Consider the following 24,043-nt stretch of genomic DNA (forward strand, 5'->3'; position numbering starts at 1 on the left):
AGTCAGATGCGCCTTATAGCCCAGAAATTACGGTATCTTTATACGCGTGGTTCCCTTTAAGAGAGTTGTGTATCATAGTGCTTTGATATACTTTGTTCAGTGTGTAACAATACCTCCCTTTCATTCACACAAAAGTGGGAGATTTATCATTTGTGCATGGATAATAGAATAAAAAAATGTATTTACTGTTGATTGTCGCACACCGCTGTGTTGTAACAATGGCGAGCGCGTACGCCGTCACTGTCATCTGTGCGCTTCGTCTCTAATATAATCATATCTCCCTCTTTAATCCTGCCGAGATAATTCGGCAGCTAATATGATTTGAGTGGCGGCCATCAGACACAACATCTCTGCCACGAAGAGCCTGGCGAAATATTTAATAATTTGCTAAGCTGATTAAACAATTAACAAAAGCCTGACTTCTCTCATGTAATGGCACTAATTTGTTGTTTGTGACAAAGGTGCTCCATGCGGGTGGCGAGATCCTCTTAATCAGATGATTAATGTCTGGGTGGTGTGTGTGTATTTTGCTTGTTTGATTTCTCATTGGAGGGGCTTACAAATAGACCACTGCACGTTTGGATTAATAATAAAAAAAAAAGTCCAACGGACAAAGTCACCCTGCTGTTTTTCCTGTGCTTTTGTGTTAATTTGTCTGTTTGTACGTGCTTGTCTCTGTGCTGCGTTTAATTAGAACAATAACAACACGATCAGCGTGAAATAAAACTCAAAGCTAGAGGATTTCAAAGAAACTTTGAACCTGTTGTTAATCCTCTTAGTACTTGCAGGACGTCTGTGGTGCGCGTGCACATGCAAACACATACGCACAAGCGTTCTTTCGTCCTCACTCGTGCGCACATTTCACGCCTTGTGGGATTATTGAGACACAATTTCATAGCCTGCATTTTCTACGGAGCTTTGATTTTTTTTTTTTCTGTTGTGGAAAATAAAAAGGGCTGTTTATATTCATGGCTGTGTTTTTTTAAAGTGTGTATGTGTTTGACATTGTTGATGCTCTTATCCCCTGTCAGGGCGTGGCCTTTGTGTTTGCTCCACTTCGAGGTGACACCCTGCAGATGTTCTGTCAGCTGGCCCAGCAGGCCGGACTCCTGGTGGCTCGGCACCAGCAGTACGATGCCCAGGTGTGGGATGTGCATCTAAAGGTATGCCGTTACAACTGCTTACATTGGAACAAGTTCCTGTTAGCAGGCTACTAGCTGGCACAAATATCAAATCATGACTGTATGATTCTTGGCTCGTACAATTTGAGAACTAGTGGCAAAAATTGTCAAACATGTCAAATCTATAGCCTGATTCTAAAATGTTATCTAGATTGATAGCAACAGTTAATGGGTTGTTCCTTGGTCAATGTATAGAATTTCCAATAAGTCTTGCTTCTAAGCAGAGGCGTCGCGTCCCATTAGGCAAACCAGGCAATTGCGTAGGGCCCCCAGCCAGCAGGGGCCCCCAGAGGGCCAACAGATTTAGCACACGCAGTGACAAGTGCAACAGTGCCAGTGAAAGCCTTGTGTCTGAGTTCCCTGAAGGGGCCTCTTCACTCGCTCTACACCCCCCCCCCCATGTGACTCCGAGTGAGAGTGAGCAGCGATTTGGCTTTTTTTTAATTGGCGTACATCCAAAATGAAGAGAACTTATCCGTCTGTAAGCAACAAAAGAAAGAAAAAAAAGCAGAAGAGGAGAAAAGGAAGCAAGACAGTGGTGAGTGTACTATGTTACTGTAGTTTTATGTCCTAATGTAGTAGAAGCCGGGCACTTTGAGTGTCCTAAATAGCGCTCTATGAGACCGAGGCGTTATTGTACTTTTATTAAATATGCTATTGCTCCAAGTCCAACTGTCACCCTTACTTACACACGCTCAAAGGGCCCCATGATGCGTCTTGCTACGTCTCTGCTTCTAAGTACAGGTAGTCCCCGGGTTACGACGGACTCGACTTGCGCGATTTCGACTTTATGACACCGAAGTCTCGTCCGCCATTTTTTTAAGCTGCGTAAACGTTACCTTATTGTACCACACAGTATCTTATTTTCAACTTTATTAACTTGACGTGTTCTGTCCTCACTAAATGTGAAGTTGTTCAGCTTGATAGACAGCAAACAAGGTGATTGTGTTTTTTTTAAGCTTTTTGCATTTATGTTCAAACGACAGACATTTCAACTATAAAACACCTGAAACAAAAGAATTGATGTTAAAATGTCCATCTCGTCTGATCAAAATGGAAATTTTGTGGATTAAATTAGCCTAATTTGCCTACCAAAAGTCCGCTAGATTAAATACTACGAATGCTAACATATTTAAAAATTTTCATAGCAAATCACTCACACATTACTCCACAAACTGTAGCTTAAGCTAAATTACAAATGCATACACAAACGTATAAGCTTAAAAAACTGGAAGATATGCTTGATTGTATGACCATTATACCCTGCGGGTTATACAACTTTGCTCTCCCACAGCTATTATACGCGCTCTCCCAAGCTATTATGACGAATACAGTTTTAGCCCATAATCATGTGCTTACATTTTTATTACCGGCAATTGCTCACATTCTGCTGATAAATAGATACACACACATATGTTGATGCATCACACAACGTCTCAGTACTTTTCCACCAAGCTACTTCGAGTGCAAATGTGTGTTCAAAACAAAGTTATCTTGCTCGCTCAAGAGTGTGACTGTTAATTTAATCAATGAATGTGACTGTTAATTTAATCAATGACTAGAATAAGGAACTTGCCCGATGGAAACTGCCACGTTGGACAACAGTGTTGTAACTATATTCTGGCCAGCAACAAGCCCTCAATAAAAGTCAGCAGCGCGGGGAGCTCTGAGAGAGACTTCGATGAGACGCTCTTAGTCACGTTGCCCGATCTCAGACCTCTCCCCAAACTGCAGCTTGGTAAATGTCTACTCTCTGACTCCTGCCTCCTTGTGTCCAGCCTTTGTCACCTCGCTCTGGGTCAACAGCTAAATTGAAGAAGGTGTTTTAGACCCCACAAAAACATACAGCCTTATGTTGGCCAAACTAGAGGGCAGCTGTCCTCTGTCCATGTCAGACAAGTCTCCAGTGTATCCTCCATCATTAAACAAAATAAAATACTTTTGGATGTTTTGGATAGTTATTTTTTAAAGGGTTAATTCCGATTTACGCGGAAATTCGAGTTACGTGGCCAGCATAGGAACGGAATTCGTTCGTAACCTGGGGACTCCCTCTATTCCCATAGCTAGTTAACTAGGTCCAAGTATATGTCATTTGATTTGTGTTAAATTTGACTACTATTCAACCAACACAACCAAAAGGCTAATTATCAACCAGCCATGGTAAATGGACTTACATATGTCTAGCGTTTTTCCACCTTCAAGGCATTCAAAGCGCTTAGACACTATATCCTCAGTTTCCTAAGAATGACGTAGCATTAGGAGCAATATGGGATTCAGTATATTGCTCAAGGATACTTTTACAAGGTCACCAGGACGTGGAATTGAACCACAAACTCTGGGCTGGGCAACAACTACTGGACTACTGAGCCCCACCGCCCCAAACATCCTACAAGTAAATTGATCAGCCAAGCCCAACCACTAAACTTAACCAAGTGAGCAATCAGCCTGCTAGCAGATTACACAAACTATCCTAGCCCAAACAAATTAACCAACAATCAATAACAGCTCACTAAACAAATCCATCCAACTCAGTAAATAAATCCAACCAACAAGTCAAACAATAAACCCAACCACCACTGACAGATGATCACTGGCAGTGAAGGAGTTAAAATTGTGTGGTTTAATGAGAACATATGAAATTTTACCAGAGATGGCCAGCATCATTAGGGGGAGATCAGAGCAAAAAAATATTTCTGTGTTTACAAAAATTTTTTTTTAAATTAAAAGTATTAAAATGGTCCATGGGCATAATCAACTGGCACCCACAAAGTTTTGGGCATGAAAATCTCTCACCTTTTGGCAAAATTCGCCGTTTTGTCAAAAAGGGTGACCTACGTGAATTGTTAAGATCCGTGGAGAAAATTTTTAAGGGGGCTGGGGAGATTTATTTTAATGTCGGACACTTGGTATGCAAGCGGGGAAAGCGGCACAAAGCCAAAATAGCGCACCAGAGTGGCCAAAACATTGACTTATTTCAACGAAACAAAGGAGGGTACGCTTTTGTGTCCTGTCTCTTCCATGCCAAGCTTGGCTGCATGTCGGCCGTGAATGAACACCTAAAGCGCTGTCACCCAGTTGTAATTTTGGAAGACGACAGGACAAGCTGCCAGATTGTAAGTCCATCTGACTAACTAACGACATGTTTTATTGAAGTTGCTAAGTCTGTCGCGATATTATGCAATGAGTCCATTTATCGCACGGTAAAAAAAAGTTCAGACATACAAAATAAGGAAACACACCTATATTAAACACTGTAAATATTAGCATTGCTACATTGAGGCTAATGTGTAAAAAAGACAACCTACTTTAGTCTATAAAACATTGGCAGTCTTCTCCAAAACGCAAACTTGAGGTTAAAAGGTGACACTTTGAACATGAAAAATTGCTGCTTAACAGCATTTGCAAACAAAAAAAAAAATGATTACTGACACCACATGTAATGACCAAAAGAGCTTTTTTGCGGAGTGTAAAGCTCCCTGTTAGCGGTTTAGCGAACATACTTCCGGTGAACATTTCAAAATAAAAGCACGTCATGTTCGTCATATAATGAACGATTTCTGGAGTTAATCCCACATACTTTAGAATTCAGATTCTACACTAAGAGTAGCTTTAAAATGACACCCTTTATGAAAAATCTGGTTGGCAATGAATAATTATTATACTACTATTATACCGGTAGTAGTATACTATAATATTAATGCTAGATATTTTTTAAGAATTGTTTTGAATCATGTTGGAAAGGCGAAGTCAGTGTTCTGAATCTGTTTACATTCCATTCTTTTGCACTAGTTAATGCTATGAGCAATTGACCTCATTGTTTATTTGTGTTTTATTGTTGTTATTTACGTGTTTGATTGTACTTTAATAAAGAATTTCAGTATTCCAAAATGTTTTTGTGAATTAATAAGTGTCATCAAAAATTTAGTAAAAAAAAAAAAAAAAAAGGAGGGGAGGGGGATTATTAGATTAGTTGACTAATCGTAAAAATATTCGGCTGACTAATAGAGGGAAAATTAGTCGTTTGCGACAGCCTTAGTTGTACAGTGTACCAGAACATATTTCCTCCACACCCTTCTCACCTTTTTTACCCCTGACCCATTTTCATGCCTGTAGTTTACATTTTACCCACAGACAAAAATGTTGGACCACTGTTACACATGATCTAGTGTACAAAAATTTTCAGCTTCATTTAACCCTGGTCACTGTATCCATTGGTTCCATTGAGTAATGGTGTTTAGTCTGCGTTTAGTTTTTTTTTTTTTTTTAAAGGCCAAAAACCAACTGCTTTAACGTGGTGCCTGGATTGAGCCGGCCTCAAAAAGCACCTGAGTTAAAATAAGCGACATCCCGCTGGTGGGTCCATTTACGCACACAGCTACTGAAGTAGTCAGTGAGAAACTCGCCCAATTGGTTGAGCGTGTGGTTATCGGCACTGCTGGGAGAATTGGACAGTAAAGTGCACGTTCAAGTGACTCATGGAGACCCCTTTCCTCGTTAAATGTTATTACAGAGTTCTTACAAGTGTCGCTCACAGCCACATTTATTCAGGGAAAGCTATTGCTCTGCGTGCTAAGGTTATAACATTAGCACCGTTATTTTATACGGATCAAACACCCTTCTTTGCAGTTAAAGAACACTTTTCGTGCAGTCTTTTGAGCTCCAGTCCAAGAGTAGTCAATTGATTGTGACTTTACCCGGATAATAATGCTCACTTTGGGGCAGTTGATATGGTGACGCTCCGAGAATACGAAAAGAATACGATTCCACGTGAAAATGAAGTAGTATTAATGCCAAGCCATAGGATGCATTGCAGATTTACAAGGTGGCAGCCAATGATGCAATTCCTTGACACCAAGAACCTCCCCAGCCCGGAAGACAACATACCCGCCCACTCCAAGCAATGGCATTTTTTCTTTTGCTCCAAAAGGCACAAAAATGGAAACAATAAACATATTTAAATAAAAAATATTATAAAAACTGTAAATGAAAGCTGCTGTTCCACCATGTTTGGTGTTTTTAATGTTCAGTAGCAGCGCTGCGCACACCCAAAGTGACGTGTGCAAGTACTGACGTCATCGGCGCGAGAGCTTTCCATTGATATGGTTGCGGAGCAAGCCCCGCAATCGAATCGTTGCACTTTGGAGCCCGGAATCAAAGGTTTGCATCTTAGCCAACATCATATAAAGGCGAGGCCATTCCGCAACACAATCATTTTTTTGGTGTCGCCATGTAAACTGCCCCTTTGACTCTAGTGTTTCCCCATCATCACACTTTTTACAGTACAGTGATCCCTCGTTTTTCGCGATTAATGGGGACCAGAACCCGCCGCGTTAAGTGAAAAACTGCGATGTAGCGCCCCCCCCCCCCCCCCCCGCCAATTTTTATTTATTTATTTATTTGATTTTGATTGACTGGTTTGATTTGATTTATTTTGAGCAGTAATAACAAAAACAGCAAGAGTAGGGACAAACATAACAATAATACCAGTAGTGTTGATTATAACAAAAATTAATAACGAATACATACATACATTGCTCGAAAAGGAGTGGGAGGAAGCCGAATTTTTAAGAAGCCGAGCTTTTTATTTATTTTGGGTGTGTTCAATGTATTTATTCAGATTTAGCATTGAAAGAGACTTTCACTTTTTTCCCATAGTATAGTAAATAATTTAAAAAAAATTTTTTTATGTATATATATATATTTATATATATATTAAGAAATGGTTTTCAAGCACTTCAAATTTATTAATAATGATACATTTTAAACATGTTACTGTCCCACCGAATTATTTTCAAACAAGAATAACGTAGAAAAATGCTTGTCTTTATTAAATTTTTCATTGAGTGAAACCACTCAAATCCACTCAAGCTGCTCACTTACAGAGTTGCCACAGCTACTGTTTAACAAGCTAAACGATGATTGATGCATGCGGAGCTTTGAAGTTTAGGCTTCCAAGCATCTCTAGCAAGATCAAACCTTACCGTCTGTCAGTCATAGTTAACTTTTAATAAGCAACTCCAGTGAACTGTCTAAGAAACAAGAAGAAAAGCAGCAGTAGGGAGAGTCATACTATGGCTATGTTCATACTACAGGTCTTAATGCACGAATCCGATTTTTTCATGTTTTTCCGACTCGAGTGAGGCATTAACTTGACGGTCTGAACGTGACAAGTCGCATAGAACTGGACCATTTCAAATCCGATCTGGGTCACTTTCGTATGTGGTTCAAATCCGATCTAGGCCACATTTTTCCAGACTGTCGCGGCGGTCTGTACTGTCCAGTGTCTCAAATCGGAATTCATGCAGCAATTACGTCATCAAAAAGCGAGAGAGACGCTACAGTAGCGGTGCAGCTGTGCGTTATTAGCACCTAGCTTGCCTTGAACACGGCTTTTTAGGAAGGGTCGGACTTTACAACAGTCATAAAAAAAATAAAAATGGGTTGAGGATAAGCCTGAGAATGATCGGTTTTCTGTCTGCTCCATATAAGCAATATTTCAACATTGCTTACATGGTCGAGAGTCGGGGCAAACTGCGCGTATGTGTGTGTGACATGCACGGACAGCGCGTGCATGCTATCGATCCATACACTTTGAATATATAAGCCTAAACTGGGATTATTTATGTCTGTTATTTGTGTCCTCTTTTTAAAAAGCAAAATATATCTCTGGGATGACGGATGACAGCCAGCATGTGTGGTCATTTGTTTTGATTCTTCTGCGCATGCTGGTCGTCTTGCTCAGCGCTTGTCAGACTGCGAATTACTGCGCATGCGTAATCCATGAATGGTCTCAATGGACAAAGGCAGTCTGAACGGGCACGCCAAAAAAAAAAACAGATATGACGAAAAATCGGATTCGTGCATTAAGACCTGTAGTATGAACGTAGCCTATGTGATCGGATTGGGACAGCTCATCTGTATTAATTGTTTTTTCTTTTCAGAAGAAGAAAAGCAGCAGTAGGGAGAGTGAGACTATGTAATCGGATCGGGACAGCTCATCTGTATGAATTTTTTTTTTTCAATTAAAAAAAATCTACGATGGACTGAGGGCACAAAGGTTGAAGCGCGAAGTAGAGAGGGATCACTTTATACAATATTTGCATCCTTTAATGTCCTGGCTTATGGGAAAGGAGAATACCAGGAAGACTTAATACAAATAAAAACACCTCACATACAGGCTGCTGTCAGCCACAGCAGTCACCCAGGCGCCCCCCCCCCCCCCAACACACACACTCACGCAAGCATAGGGGTCAAGGTGCTGCATGCAAAAAAAAGGACAACTTGGAGTGTACCCCTCACTTGTGAAGGTGATTAAGACTGTGTTGCTTATCTTCTGATGAACACACTGAGAACGAGAGAGGGTGTGTGTGCGTAATGTCTGCATGCACATGGACTTGACTGACCATTGCAACACATTAAGAAAAAAAAAGAGGGTGTAGGACTTATATCACCAGCACCAGCTCACACAGACCAGACATCACTTCAATGGCATATTGGCGAGACATGACACACGAACGCACCTCGTGATGATATCATATCACACCCAAACATACATGGATAAAACACACACACATATATGCAAACCAATGAACAGCTGCTTCTCATTTGCACTACAGATTAGCTTTCCTCTACTAGATGTGTTTGCTTGCTTTGGAAGGACCAAAAAACAAGACAACACACATAGAGACAGTGTGGATTTGCATGTCATGTCATCTTAAGACAATCAAAGAAACTAAATCTAAATGCATCTTTCTGTTGGAAGAGTGACACTAAAACACCTATACAAGTCATTTGGTAAATGGCATCTTCACTTTCTCCATGTTCACATTCCTTTGCAACTCATTTCCAACAACAACAAAAAAAAACATCTTAATGTCACATATAGTCATGTGAAAAAATTAGGACACACCGTTAATTAATCAGTTCTTTATTGAGAAATGTTCACATATAAATGTCTGATCTTGTTTTTCTTTATCTCTGGAAAAGAAAACGATTTAATTTCAGGTAAACAACACAAATTGTTTTACTCATTAAACTATATACTGTATATATCAACAAAAATGCATATTCTAACTGAGGAATAAGTTAGGATACCCTACCACCTAATAGCTAGTGTTACCCCCTGTGGTTGAAATAACTTCAGTGAAAGGCTTTTTGTAGCCATCTACGATTCTTTGACATCGGTCTGAAGAAGGTTTGCCCCACTCCTCAACTCAGAATACTTTCAACAGTGATTGACTGTTGAAGTGAGAGAAAACACCATGGTGAGATCAAAGGAGCTGTCGGAGGCCTTCAGAAAGAAGATTGTAGACGCTTATGAGTCTGGTAAGGGATTTCAAAAGAATAAAAAAATCAGCCATTCTACTGTCCGGCAAATAGTCTACAAATGGAAGACATTCAAAACAACTGCCAACATGCCCAGGTCTGGCCATCTAAGCAAGTTAACGCCGGGAGCAGACCGCAAGATGCTAAAAGAACTCTCCAAAAACCCTAAAATGTCATCACAGGACCTAGAGCAGGCTCTTGCTACTGTTTATGTGAAAGTGCATGCCTCTAAAATCAGAAACAGACTTCACAAGAAACCTTTGCTCTCCAAGAAGAACATGAAGGCCAGACTGAAGTTTGCTAGAGTGAATGTAGACAAAAACCAGGACTTCTGGAATAATTCTCTTTGGACAGATGAATCTAAAATTGAATTATTTGTACACCAGAACACCAGTACATTTTTGGCGTAAACTCAATCCAGCATTCCAGGAAAATAACCTCATACCAGCTGTGAAGAATGGAGGTAGAAGTGTCATGGTTTGGGGATGCTTCGCTGCAGCAGGACCTGGCCAGCTCACCATCATAGAATCCACCATGAATTGTATCGTGTATCATAAGGGTGCTTGAGGGACATGCGAGATCATCTGTTAAAAAAATCAAAAATGAAGCGAAACTGGACCCTCCAACATGACAATGACCCAAAACATAGAAAGGGATAGTCCTGGAAAGGCCGAGTCAAGGCCCAGCTCTTAATCCCATTGACATGCTGTGGGGTGACGTGAAACAGGCTGTACATGCAAGAAACCCCTCAAACATCTCACAGCTTAAAGTATTCTGTGTTGAGGAGTGGGGCAAACTTTCTTCAGACCAATGTCAAAGACTGGTAGATGGCTACAAAAAGCGTCTCACTGAAGTTAAGGGTGTAAAAGGGGGTAACACGAGCTACAGTGGGGCAAATAAGTATTTAGTCAACCACCAATTGTGCAAGTTCTCCTTCTTGAAAAGATTAGAGAGGCCTGTAATTGTCAACATAGGTAAACCTCAGCCATGAGAGACAGAATGTGAAAAAAAAACAGAAAATCACATTGTTTGATTCTTAAAGAATTTATTTCCAAATTACATTGTTTGATTTTTAAAGAATTTATTTCCACATTAGAGTGGAAAATAAGTATTTGGTCACCTACCAACAAACAAGATTTCTGGCTGTCAAAGAGGTCTAACTTCTTCTAACGAGGTCTAACGAGGCTCCACTCGTTACCTGTATGAATGGCACCTGTTTTAACTCATTATCGGTATAAAAGACACCTGTCCACAATCTCTGTCAGTCACACTCCAAACTCCACTATGGCCAAGACCAAAGAGCTGTCGAAGGACACCAGAGACAAAATTGTAGACCTGCACCAGGCTGGGAAGACTGAATCTGCAATAGGTAAAACGCTTGGTTTAAAGAAATCAATTGTGGGAGCAATTATTAGAAAATGGAAGACATACAAGACCACTGATAATCTCCCTTGATCTGGGGCTCTATGCAAGATCTCACCCCGTGGCGTCAAAATGATAACAAGAACGGTGAGCAAAAATCCCAGAACCACACGAGGGGACCCAGTGAATGACCTACAGAGAGCTGGGACCATAGTAACAAAGGCTAATATCAGTAACACAATGCGCCACCAGGGACTCAAATCCTGCACTGCCAGACGTGTCCCCCTGCTGAAGAAAGTACACGTCCAGGTCCGTCTGCGCTTCGCTAGAGAGCATTTGGATGATCCAGAAGAGGACTGGGAGAATGTGCTATGGTCAGATGAAACCAAAATAGAACTTTTTGGTAGAAACACAGGTTCTCGTATTTGGAGGAAAAAGAATACTGAATTGAAGCATACCCACTGTGAAGCACGGGGGTGGAAACATCATGCTTTGGGGCTGTTTTTCTGCAAAGGGACCAGGACGACTGATCCGTGTAAAGGAAAAAATGAATGGGGCCATGTATCGAAAGATTTTGAGTGAAAATCTCCTTCCATCAGCAAGGACATTGAAGATGAGACGTGGCTGGGTCTTTCAGCATGACAATGATCCCAAACACACCGCCAGGGCAACAAAGGAGTGGCTTTGTAATAAGCATTTCAAGGCCCTGGAGTGGCCTAGCCAGTATCCATATCTCACCCCCATAGAAAATCTGTGGAGGGAGTTTAAAATCCGTGTTGCCCAACGACAGCCCCAAAACATCACTGCTGTAGAGGAGATCTGCTTGGAGGAATGGGCCAAAATACCAGCAACAGTGTGTGAAAAGCTTGTGAAGAGTTACAGAAAACGTTTGGCCTCTGTTATTGCCAGCAAAGGGTACATAACGAAGTATTGAGATGAACTTTTGGTATTGACCAAGTACTTATTTTCCACCATGATTTGCAAATAAATTCTTTAAAAATCAAACAATGTGATTTTCTGTTTTTTTTCCACATTCTATCTCTCATGGTTGAGGTTTACCCATGTTGACAATTACAGGCCTCTCTAATATTTTCAAGTGGGAAAACTTGCACTATTAGTGGTTGACTAAATACTTATTTGCCCCACAGTATGAGGTGGTAGGGTGTCCTAACTTTTTCCCCAGTTAGAATATGCATTTTTGTTGATATATTTAGGTAAATGAGTAAAAGACTGTTAATTTTTCTTGTTTACCTGCAATTAAATCACTTTCTTTTCCAGAAAATCAAGATCAGACATTGATATGGGAACATTTCTTGATAAAGAACTGAATATTTAATGGGGTGTCCTAATTTTTTCACAACTATAGTTGTGTTACTGTGATATTGATGCGGCTGATTATATAATGCATGAAAACCACATTTAGAATAATTGCCTTCGAGCACCATATAGCGATGTGACAATGTAGTGGAAAATTTTGTGCTTTGAAAAACATTTTTACAAGGGAAAAAATGCCATATTTTACTACAAAGCATCAAATAAAAAAATGATCTATAGGAGGCTAGGGGATTACTTCCATAACATTAATTCCCCCGGGTCCCCACCACGATACCTATGAGTCTTTTTGGGATGTTATTTATTGTAAACATTTTAATCCTTCAATTCAATTTCATAATGGCCAGATCCTGATTTTTTTTTGTACGCAATATACAGGTCACATCTGGAGGACGCTAAGTGTTCATCTGCAACCTTGCAATTTTAGTTCAAAAAGTAACAACCAAAAATGTGAGTGTGTTTTTCTGTGTGTATGCTGTGACAGGCAGACAGGGCGAGTGCGTTATCCTCTTATCCCCACTGTTGTGGAATAGAGAGGCAAGCAGCTGGAGGGACTGCAAGCAGCCTGATAATGCCAGTGCTATTTTCTAACCCGCCATCTTAATCTTGTTACTCAAATGGTTGTGAAGAGAGTCATGAATTTTAATTTCTCTCTTTCACACCAGCACACACAAGGCACACGAGAACATCCCCCGTCTTTTGCACATGCAGAGGTATCCATCCCCTGTACTCCCTCACCAAACTTCAGCCTGCTTCCCCTCAGTGCCTCCATCTCCCCACATTTCCTCCATCAGAGCTCGCTTGTTTGTTTTCCACAAACAATGTTCTTTTATCTCTGGCGGTATACATCTTCTCCTGTTTCCAGAAAGCAGTACTGGTTAGTGCAGTTTTGATCATTACCGTATTTTTTTTCACTCTATGGTCGAAAACGAAATCGGGCACCTCCAAACAGTGGCATGCAAATGTGCATTTGGAAACCATCAGGGGAGCAGGACAATAGGAACTAATTTCATTTAATTTGCCCAAAAGTCATTATTTCTTATCACATAAATACAGTGGAGCAAATAAGTATTTAGTCAACTACTAATTTTGCAAGTTTTCCCACTTGAAAATATTAGGCCTGTAATTGTCAGCATGGGTAAACCTCAACCATGAGAGACAGAATGTGGGAAAAAAACCCAGAAAATCACATTGTTTGATTTTTAAAGAATTTATTTGCAAATCATGGTGGAAAATAAGTATTTGGTCAATACCAAAGTTCATCTCAATACTTTGTTATGTACCCTTTGTTGGCAATAACGGAGGCCAAACGTTTTCTGTAAGTCTTCACAAGCTTTTCACACACTGTTTCTGGTATTTTGGCCCATTCCTCCATGCAGATCTCCTCTAGAGCAGTGATGTTCTGGATCATCCAAATGCTCTCTAGCGAACCGCAGACATGCCTAGACGAGTACTGGCTTCAGCAGGGGGACACGTCTGGCAGTGCAGGATTTTAATCCCTGACAGCGCATTGTGTTACTGATAGTAGCCTTTGTTACTGTGGTCCCAGCTCTCTGTAGGTCATTCACTCGGTCCCCCCGTGTGGTTCAAGGATTTTTGCTCACCGTTATCATTTTGACGCCACGGGGTCTGATCTTGCATGGAGCCCCAGATCGAGGGAGATTATCAGTCATCTTGTAGGTCTTCCATTTTCTAATAATTGCTCCCACGGTTGATTTCTTTACACCAGGCGTTTTAACTATTGCAGATTCGGTCTCCCCAGCCTGATGCAGGTCTACAATTTTATCTCTGGTGTCCTTCGACAGCTCTTTGGTCTTGGCCATAGTGGAGTTTGGAGTGTGACTGACTGAGCTTGTGGACAGGTGTCTTTTATACCGATAATGAGTTAAAACAGGTGCCATTAATACAGGTAACGAGTGGAGCCTCGTTAGACCTCGTTAGAAGAAGTAAGACCTCTTAGGCTAGGTTCATACTACAGGTCTTAATGCACAAATCCGACTTTTTGTCACATCTGTTTTTTTGCCGTGCCCATTCAGACTGCCTTTGTCCATTGAGACCATTCAAGTATTACGCATGCGCACTAATTCGCAGTCTGACACGTGCTGAGCAAGACGACACGCATGCGCAGAAGCATCAAAACAAATGACCACACATGCTGGCTGTCATCCGTCATTCCAGGGATATCATATTTTGCTTTTTAAAAAGAGGACACAAATAACAGACATAAATAATCCCAGTTTAGGCTTATATTCAAAGTATATGGATCGATAGCATGCATGCAGTGTCCATGCATGTCACACACACAAACGGGCAGTTTGCTCAGACTCTCGGCCGTGTAAGCAATGTTGAAATATTGCTTATATGGAGCAGACAGAAAACCGATCATTCTCAGGCTTATCCTCAACCCATTTTTATTTTTTTATGACTGTTGCCAAGTCTGACCCTTCCTAAAAAAACGTGTTCAAGGCAAGGTAGGCACTAATAACGCACAGCTGCACCGCTACCGTAACATCTCTCTCACTTTTTGATGACGTAATTGCTGCATGAATTCCGACTTGAGACACTGGACAGTACAGACCGCGGCGACAGTCTGGAAAAATGTGGCCCAGATCGGATTTGAACCACATACGAAAGTGACCCAGATCGGATTTGAAATGGTCCAGTTCTATGCTACTTGTCACGTTCAGACCGTCAAGTTAATGCCTCACTCGAGTCGGAAAAACACGAAAAAATCGGATTCGTGCATTAAGACCTGTAGTATGAACGTAGCCTTAGACAGCCAGAAATCTTGCTTGTTTGTAGGTGACCAAATACTTATTTTCCACTCTTATTTGGAAATAAATTCTTTAAAAAAATCAAACAATGTGTTTTTCTTTCCACATTCTGTCTCTCATGGGTGAGGTTTACCCATGTTGACAATTACAGGCTTCTACTGCTTTTTGCATGACACTTGTGTAATGACAATAAAGGCATTCTATTGTATTGTATTCTATTCTATTTAGGGCTGCAGCTATCGAATATTTTAGTAATCGAGTATTCGGATAAAACAAATATATTTTTAGGTGAAGAGCAATTATAAATATACATGAGAAAAGAAGACATTTCATCTAAACTTGAACCATTTTCAGTCAATCGTTGTCTTTATTTTCGATGTATATTGTTGAAAACAGCCAACAATTGCATCTCAGATGTAACTAGAATAAAAAAAAGACAAATTCACTGCTCTCACTCCAAAAACCTTTAGATCTTATTAAAAAAAAATATATATATATATATATATATATATATATATATATATATATATATAAATATATATATATATATATAAATGCCGTTATGCTTGATAACACACATCACTTAAAAGTTTGGATTTTTTTCCCACGTGTTTCAATTGAACTTCTATTTGTGTCAAGCCATTTTTAAGTTCTAGTTAAGTTTTAAGTTAGTCTAAACTGTAAGTCCTGATAGGATTTTGAGTTTTTGCAGTGTTCAAAATAAATGTATGATACAGGCTGTATTGGAGCACATTAGGAACCAGTGCTACTTGTTTTTTTATCCAGCAATGACTACTGAGCTAAAATTGATAGTTAGCATTATTGAGTTTTTATTTTACACCCTCATCACTCCACGACGCTGTTATGTTAAAGCCTGTATGTAAGACACGTTAGCCACGCAACGAAAGTGGTCATAATTAATAGAAACCTAGCCCTCCACAGGGCTAACGTTACTTGAGCTAGTGAAAGTAACGTTAATCTTATTTATTAGCGCTTAGCGCTCTACTGCTTTAAGATGGCAGCTGTTTACTAACGCTGCCCAGACGCGGCCGAGTCTGTCATTTCGCATCTAGTTCAACATACATGTGATCTCTATGAGACACATCAGACGCTACCTGCTACCAACGTAGCATCGTGCGGGCCAGTATTTAGCAACGTCGGCGTCGTTTGTAGCGGCTGTCGGCTGCAGTAAGTTTTTTTTTTCCCCTTCTTCCTCTACGCACGTGACATCAGTGCGTTGTCCCGCATTAAAAGTAGTCCGAGCTAAACGTGATGCTTAGAGCTGTCAAAATAAACGATTACTCGAGGTGAATAAAATGACTCGGATCAGTTTTTAAACTCGAGTTACTCGAGTATTCGTTTCAGCTCTAATTCTATTCTATTCTATTTTATTCTATTCTTATCTTTTCAAGTAGGAGAACTTGCACAATTGGTGGTTGACTAAATATTTTATTTGCCCCACTGTATAAATATGTTTTTGGGACACTGAAAAAATTAAAAATAGAACATACTCATACGTTTTTGGGAACAAATGAGTTAATAAGTAACATGTTAAAGGGAATCAAGAAAAAAAATATAACATTAAATTTCCTGGTTAGTGTCAGATTGTGGCACCCCTTGCAGTAAAATGCAGTGCTTTGGCAAATTAAACCGAACCGCGCCATTTGATCGAAACCTTTTTCCCTAATGAGATCCCCTGTTCCAACTGCAGACAAACCCAGTCCACTTCTTCCCTGTTGTGCCAAGTAGAGATGTTGAAATGTCGGCGCGCACAATAGAGTGGGGGGGGGGGGGGGGGCATAAGCGGCAGTGAAAGTGGCACTAAAATAGATGACTTGCACCTTGGAAAGAAAAAAAACGGAGAGAGACAGAAAGAAAAGGTTGAGGGGGCGCCGGGGTGGGGTGGAGGTTCGGGTTTGAGAGGCGATTTAGGCAGCCACCCATGAAGCTGATTAAGCAGCCTGCGATCAGGAGGAACAGCTTTGCTTGTTAAACTTTTCACCTCTGCCAGCTCTCAGCCTTCCTCGCCTCCTCCCTCACCTTTTTCTCTTCACTTCCTACCCCACTCCCACCGCCTTGCATCGCCTCCTTCTCTCCTTCCGCCCGGCAGAATTTCAATGTGAATACTGCTCAACTCAACATGGCGCTTTTTTGGGTTTGTCGGGGTATTACAGCCAGCTGCCCTTCCACGCCCATTAGCTCTCCTTCTTTTTTTTTTTAGGGAGCGGGTCACAGGTTGAACAACCGCCCTGTGCCTGGAGGGGAGATAACGTACATTAAGGGCAATGAAGGGGGAGGTTGGGCGTCAACGTAACCAGCTAGCAAAATAACTGAGTACCGAAATAACTAGTTAAAGCCAGGTAACTGGATAACAAGTTACTAAAATAGCAAACAGAAGAGTAGCAGGTACAAAATAAACCAGGTACTTAGAATAACTGGGTACATAACAAGGTACAGAAATATCCAGGCATCAAAACAACAACAGTATGAATACACAAACCTGGTACCTTCAAACTTATGGAACCCAAATAGGGTCAAAATTAAATAAATAAAAACAACATTTTGAGACAAATTGTGTAATGTAATCCATAACCCTTTAACACCTAAGCCTATTTTGGCCGAATTTGCATGCCTTTGGTTTTGCCTTTATATTTCAAAGAAAAAACTGTTCACAATGGCCAAGTTGGGTCCCTTTTTTCAGGACACCTTGAACTTCATGTCCAAACTGTTGTTTTCTTCACTGACCAATTTTAATCCACATTTTGGACCCAAAAAGACAAAAAAAATCCCCAAATCTTTTTTCAAAATTTGTAATGTTGATGTCCCACTGACAACCAAACATGCTCGACCAACCGTTTTGAAGCTTGATAATATCTATTTAACTTGTTTGGATAAACATTCAATAGAAAAAAAAATAAGATTGAATAGTTTTATGTTTGACAATTAAACACAAACAGCAGGTATGGTCATAGGCGTTTTTAGCCTTTACACATACTATGGTCAAAACAGGTTATATACAGTGCAAAATATTGAGAAAAAATTTATATATATCTTCCAACACAAAAAGGGTTTGGAGGATAGCTTTTTGTGCAGTTAGGTATTGTACCCATCACCTTATCAAAGGTGTATATGTACATGCAATCAAACTTCTCAAACACACATCTATATAAAAATTGAAAAGATTCATAGTGAAGAAAAAAAAATATATAACATTGAACATTGTATTTTCAAAAGTATTGACAAGTAGTTCAGTTCAATTCAATTTCTTGGGAGAGATTTTTTCAGGCATGCGACCCAATAAAGTTTTTTTTTTTTTTTTTGCGCACTCAATAGTTTGTTTTTGAACAGGTCGCTGAGCTGCGTCACATACAACGTCACACAGACTACTCTTCCGTCGTTTGCGCGCTGCTGTCACTTCTACTTGCCGAGACGCCGACAAATCCAAGGAAAACAATGACAAATACAGCTCATCCTATTCCTTCAGTTAATGAAATAATGCATTAGCTTGCGCTAAATTTAGTTTTCGATTCATTCTGCACGTTTCAAAGTCGCTCGCTCAGTCCAACTGGCCGTTGCTTTCGTCGCGTGTCTCCTTTTCCTTCGTTGGCGCCTCGCTCGTTAGTTTATTAAAAATGTTCACATTAGGTTCGTCCTTCTTGACATCACAACGGCTTTTGGGATATGTAGTCTTTTGTGCTGCTTTCGGTTTTGAAAAAAGGACGAGAAATGATGGACATATGGAGATAGACACATGGTCCATGCAGCGTTTTAATGCATATTTATGAGTGCAATAAAACTATAAAACTCAAATGACATTATCCCCCGTTTTACTTGGTCGATTGACTTCAAATAAAAACTGGTGTGGACATCAACTTTCATACTTTCAAATGAGAGCAACCAGGGGCACGTGGGTGACGTAATTACAGCGTTACGAGGCTTCAAAGATGATATGCGTAAACGTGTCGCATCCGACACATTCAGTGTTAAAGGGTTAAATTGTAAAATAAGTTAATATTATTATGAAAACAATTTTACAAGATGATGTCGTTTTTCAGCACAATGAGATTTTACAAGATAAAAAGTTTTTCACAATTTTTTTTTTTCAAGTATTTTCCCATAATGGCCTCTTTTATTTCATAATGTCATTTTTCAGCACAATGAAGCGTGTGTTGTCAATCAAATACATAAGGCGGAGTCAGTTTAGTGATTAGTTGGATGAATCACGGAGGCCGGCTAGCTGCGCTAGCATTTTGTAGCGTCATTTTCAGAGTTACTCAGAGAAGTTGCGAACCGGTTGGATTGTAATGAACGGCTTTTACCTCAGCTCGAGCGAGGATTTCAGCAGCAGTGTGTTTTTGATTAGATGATTTCTGGAAATTTACCTAACAGTTTATCGACGCTAACAAATGCTAGTGCAGCTAGCCAGACTCCACGATCGAGCCAATCACTTAACTTATGTCGTCTTATGTATTTATTTGACAGCGCACGCTTTATTGTGCTTAAAAACAACATTATTAAATAAAATGGCCATTGTGGGAAAAGACATTATGAAAAAAAATCTGCAAAAAATGCTTTTTATGTTGTAAAATCTCATTGTGCTGAAAAACGACGTTATGAAATACAAAGGCTATGGCAAAAAAAGGCATTATGAAATAAAAAACATTCTTTGTGAAAAAATGCTTTTAATTTGTAAAACCTTTTCTATAATGATATTACTGTATTTTACAATTTAAGTGCCATATTACAATATGTGTCTATTACATTGCTGGCCACAAGTGTTGGCACCCCTGCAATTCTGTCAGATAATGCTCAATTTCTCCCAGAAAATGATTGCAATTACAAATGCTTTGATAATAATATCTACATTTATTTTGCCTGCAATGAAAAAAAAACACAAAAGAGAATGAAAAACAAAATTAAATCATAATCATTTTACACACAACTTAAAAAATGGGCCAGGCAAAAGTATTGGCACCCCCAGACTAATACTTGGTAGCACAACCTTTAGACAAAATAACTGCGAACAACTGCTTCCAGCATCCATCAATGAGTTTCTTACAATGCTCTGCTGGAATTTTAGACCATTCTTCTTTGGCAAACTGCTCCAGGTCTCTGATATTTGAAAGGACCTTTCTCCAAACTGCCACAGGTGTTCTATGGGATTCAGGTCTTGACTCATTGCTGGCCACTTTGTGCTTTCTCTCAAACCATTTTCTAGTGCTTTTTGAAGTGTGTTATGTGTCATTATCCTCCTGGAAGACCCGTGACCTCTGAGGGAGACCCAGCTTTCTCACACTGGGCCCTACATTATGCTGCAAAATTTGTTGGTAGTCTTTAGACTTCATTATGCCATGCACACGGTCAAGCAGTCCAGTGCCAGAGGTAGCAAAGCAACTCCAAAACATCAGGGAACCTCCGCCATGTTTCACTGTAGCGACTGTGTTCTTTTCTTTGAAGGCCTCGTTTTTTTCCCTGTAAACTCCATTTCGATGCCTTTTCCGAAAAAGCTCTACTTTTGTCTCATCTGACCAGAGAACATTCTTCCAAAACGTTTTTGGCTTTCTCTGGTAAGTTTTCACAAACTCCAGCCTGGCTTTTTTTATATCTCTAGGTCAGAAGTGCGGTCTTCCTGGGTATCCTACCATAGAGTCCCTTTTCACTCAGACGCCGATGGATAGTACGCGTTGACACTGTTGTACCATTGGACTGCAGGACAGCTTGAACTTGTTTGGATGTTAGTTGAGATTCTTTATCCACCATCCGCACAATCTTTCGTTGAAATCTCTCGAAAATTTTTCTTTTCCGCCCACATCCAGGGAGGTTAGCCACAGTGCTATGGGCTTTACAAGAAAGTACACGTCCAGGCCCGTCTGCGGTTCGCTAGAGAGCATTTGGATGATCCAGAAGAGGACTGGGAGAATGTGTTATGGTCAGATGACACCAAAATAGAACTTTTTGGTAGAAACACAGGTTCTCGTGTTTGGAGGAAAAAGAATACTGAATTGCACCATACCCACTGTGAAGCATTTGGGGTGGAAACATCATGCTTTGGGGCTGTTTTTCTGCAAAGGGACCAGGACGACTGATCTGTGTAAAGGAAAGAATGAATGGGGCCATGTATCGAGAGATTTTGAGTTAAAATCTCCTTCCGTCAGCAAGGGCATTGAAGATGAGACGTGACTGGGTCTTTCAGCATGACAATGATCCCAAACACACAGCCAGGGCAACAAAGGAGTGGCTTCGTAAGAAGCATTTCAAGGTCCTGGAGTGGCCTAGCCAGTCTCCAGATCTCAACCCCATAGAAAACTGTGGAGGGAGTTGAAAGTCCGTGTTGCCCAACGACAGCCCCAAAACATCACTGCTCTACAGGAGATCTGTATGGAAGAATGGGCCAAAATACCAGCAACAATGTGTGAAAAGCTTGCGAAGAGTTACAGAAAACGTTTGGCCTCCGTTATTGCCAACAAAGGGTACGTAACAAAGTATTGAGATGAACTATTGGTATTGACCAAATACTTGTTTTCCACCATAATTTGTGAATAAATTCTTTAAAAATTAAACATTGTGATTTTCTGGGTTTTTTTTCACATTTTGTCTCTCATGGTTGAGGTTTACCCATGTTGACAGTTACAGGCCTCTCTAATATTTTCAAGTGGGAGAACTTGCACAATTAGTGGTTGACGAAATACGTATTTGCCCCACTGTACTATATAAATTTATGCGTGAGTTCAATCTTTAATGTAAACAGGTAAACTAATTAAATAATAAAAATCCCATTCTAACGGTAACTAGATACCAAAATATACTGGACTACAGTTTCAGGAATCAACCTGATGTATTTAGAATTTTGTAATCTTTTTTTTTTTTTTTTTTTTTTTTAAATTAAATATATAACGAGTCCCACATAGTGTAATGATAGCCTGGCAAGCCAACCTGACTTTCACCATGTACAATATACATGGCAAGTCGATTGGTCTTCTGTGGTTTGGGCTGGATTTCAAAATCCAAGCTAGAGTCGTGGCTGACAAGCCAAGACAGAATCTGAACGAACCAATCACATAGACACGGACGTGAGGTACCGTAAACATAATGTGACTCACGCTATCTTTTGTAGTCAATTTGTAGGTCACAAAAAACAGCGATGAAGGAAAACTGTCATTTCTTGGGGGAAATTTGATGAATACATGGTGTACTGTTGTATACAGAATTTGTTTTAGTAAAAACAACAAGTCTGTTTGAAAAATTTGCAGAGTTAGGTCTGCCTTATGACTCAGTCTTCAAGCAAGTCCATACGTATGTGCAAAGTTGGTCTCCTGCATCTAATGAGTCTTTACGTTGTACAAGCAATAGCTGGGGATGACCCAGGACACGCTGGAGAGACTAAATCTCTCGGCTGGCCTGGGAACGCCTTGGGATACCGCCGGAGGAGCTGGTTTAGGTGGCTGGGGAGAGAGAAATCTAGGCTTCCCTGCTAAAGCTGCTGCCCCCACGACCCGACCCCGGATTAAGCAGTAGATGATGGATGGATGCATGGATGGATGGATGAAGCAATAGCAGGACAATGAAAAAAGTGCCATTGATTCCACTATAGCAGCCTCTTTGTCAGATATTCAGAGGAAAAAATCGACGAGAATGCCTAAAGCGTTCCAAAACTCTCAGGAGTGTAAAAAGAAAAAAAGATTTGCCGTCCCGCCTCACATGCTGTGATTTGTTGGTCAATATTGGACTGCAGTGGTAATTCATTTGAAACAACAGAAGACCAGACTGACTTGCTCTTTATCTTGTACGTGGCTAAAGTCAGGCTGACTTGTGTGCAGGCAGCAGGGGCGGGTGATTGTGCATTAAAGTGCCTGCGACAGCATAAAAAATTCTTTAATAACATTATTATGTGCATTAGAATCATTATTTTGAGACGATTCGACTATATACAACAATTTGGCAAAGCGCAGATGACGAGAAATTAGTCTTGTAATCTGCCGTTTAGGCCTGCCTGTCATTATAGCGCTCTAGCGTCCCCAGCTGGGTGATGATGTCGGCAGGGTCACGATTTCATCTGATTTAGAATTCAGCCCATTGAGGAGGGAAGATTCAGAACGAGGAAAATATGACAGAGAGGAGCAAAATGTCATGAATGTTTCAATCTCTCAACTCCAATATTTTTACAAGACAAAACAAACCCGGATCATATCACACGGCGGCGGGGTTGTCGGCAGCCCCCCCTCCCGGCAGCGAACAAGTTACAGCTCGTCATTCCCCTGCTGCGGGAAGGAGAGCTCGTTTGCCGGGGAAGCAGCTGGAGAATGACCGCCTGACAAACTGGCTAATGTTGGAGGAGCGCGTAGCTGCCTGAACCCAACCCGAGGATAGTGGTCTGTTGCCAGGCACACGAAGAGGGCAGAGGGGGCTGGAAGTCTGGACAATATGGGGAACCATACGAGCATAAGCCGAGTATAACAATCTCCCGGCGGGAATGCGAAGAGGACCGAGGGCATGTGCGACAAGCCGCCGGTTGTCGGCCGAGTGTCATTCTCGGTGGACAAGGAGCGTTGTCAGTCACAAAATGCAAGCCACTTCTATATTAAAATGTGTGCCATGATCCCAGTATTTGACATAATACAAAACACGATGTTTACTCACTTCCTCGTAAGTCCGTTGGTCCCACAGTTGTCGGACTTGTTTTGGCCAGTCTCGGGGTGGGGGGTTTTGAAACCCAAAAAGGCTCACACTCCTCTCCCCGGTGCAGCAACAAAACCTGCAGCACATTTGGCTGGCGTGATGCGAAAAATAAATGAATTAATCCGCAAAATCATCTGAATCCGCAGTCCATCTGCATGCTATAAAGCAATGCTGTATTGTGAGATGCTGACCCAGGTGACGTCACATATGCATTCCTCCTCAAACCAGGAAGTTATTCATTTTCATGGCGCGGGATTCAAAAAATTTGATATATAGATCGATTGCTTCAACACACATCCAAGCAGTCCAGTTCATTCAGGAACATAAAATACCACGTGAAATATGAAATAAACATGCTTTTTGCTGTCATAAGCACTTTAACTTGGTGATTGT

The 24,043-nt window shown here is 40.6% G+C and overlaps 1 protein-coding gene across 2 annotated transcripts in view; it reads left to right on the plus strand.

Moving 5' to 3' along the window:
- camkmt (calmodulin-lysine N-methyltransferase) overlaps window positions 1–24,043 on the plus strand; it is a 323,839-nt gene that overhangs the window by 287,910 nt on the left and 11,886 nt on the right. For both annotated transcript variants that reach the window (XM_057849062.1, XM_057849061.1), the window contains exon 10: window positions 1,032–1,163. In XM_057849062.1, coding sequence (XP_057705045.1) covers window positions 1,032–1,163 — 132 coding nt within the window. The remainder of the gene's footprint in view (window positions 1–1,031; window positions 1,164–24,043) is intronic.

This window comes from Corythoichthys intestinalis, chromosome 10 (genome assembly GCF_030265065.1).
Source record: "Corythoichthys intestinalis isolate RoL2023-P3 chromosome 10, ASM3026506v1, whole genome shotgun sequence".
NCBI lineage: Eukaryota > Metazoa > Chordata > Actinopteri > Syngnathiformes > Syngnathidae > Corythoichthys > Corythoichthys intestinalis.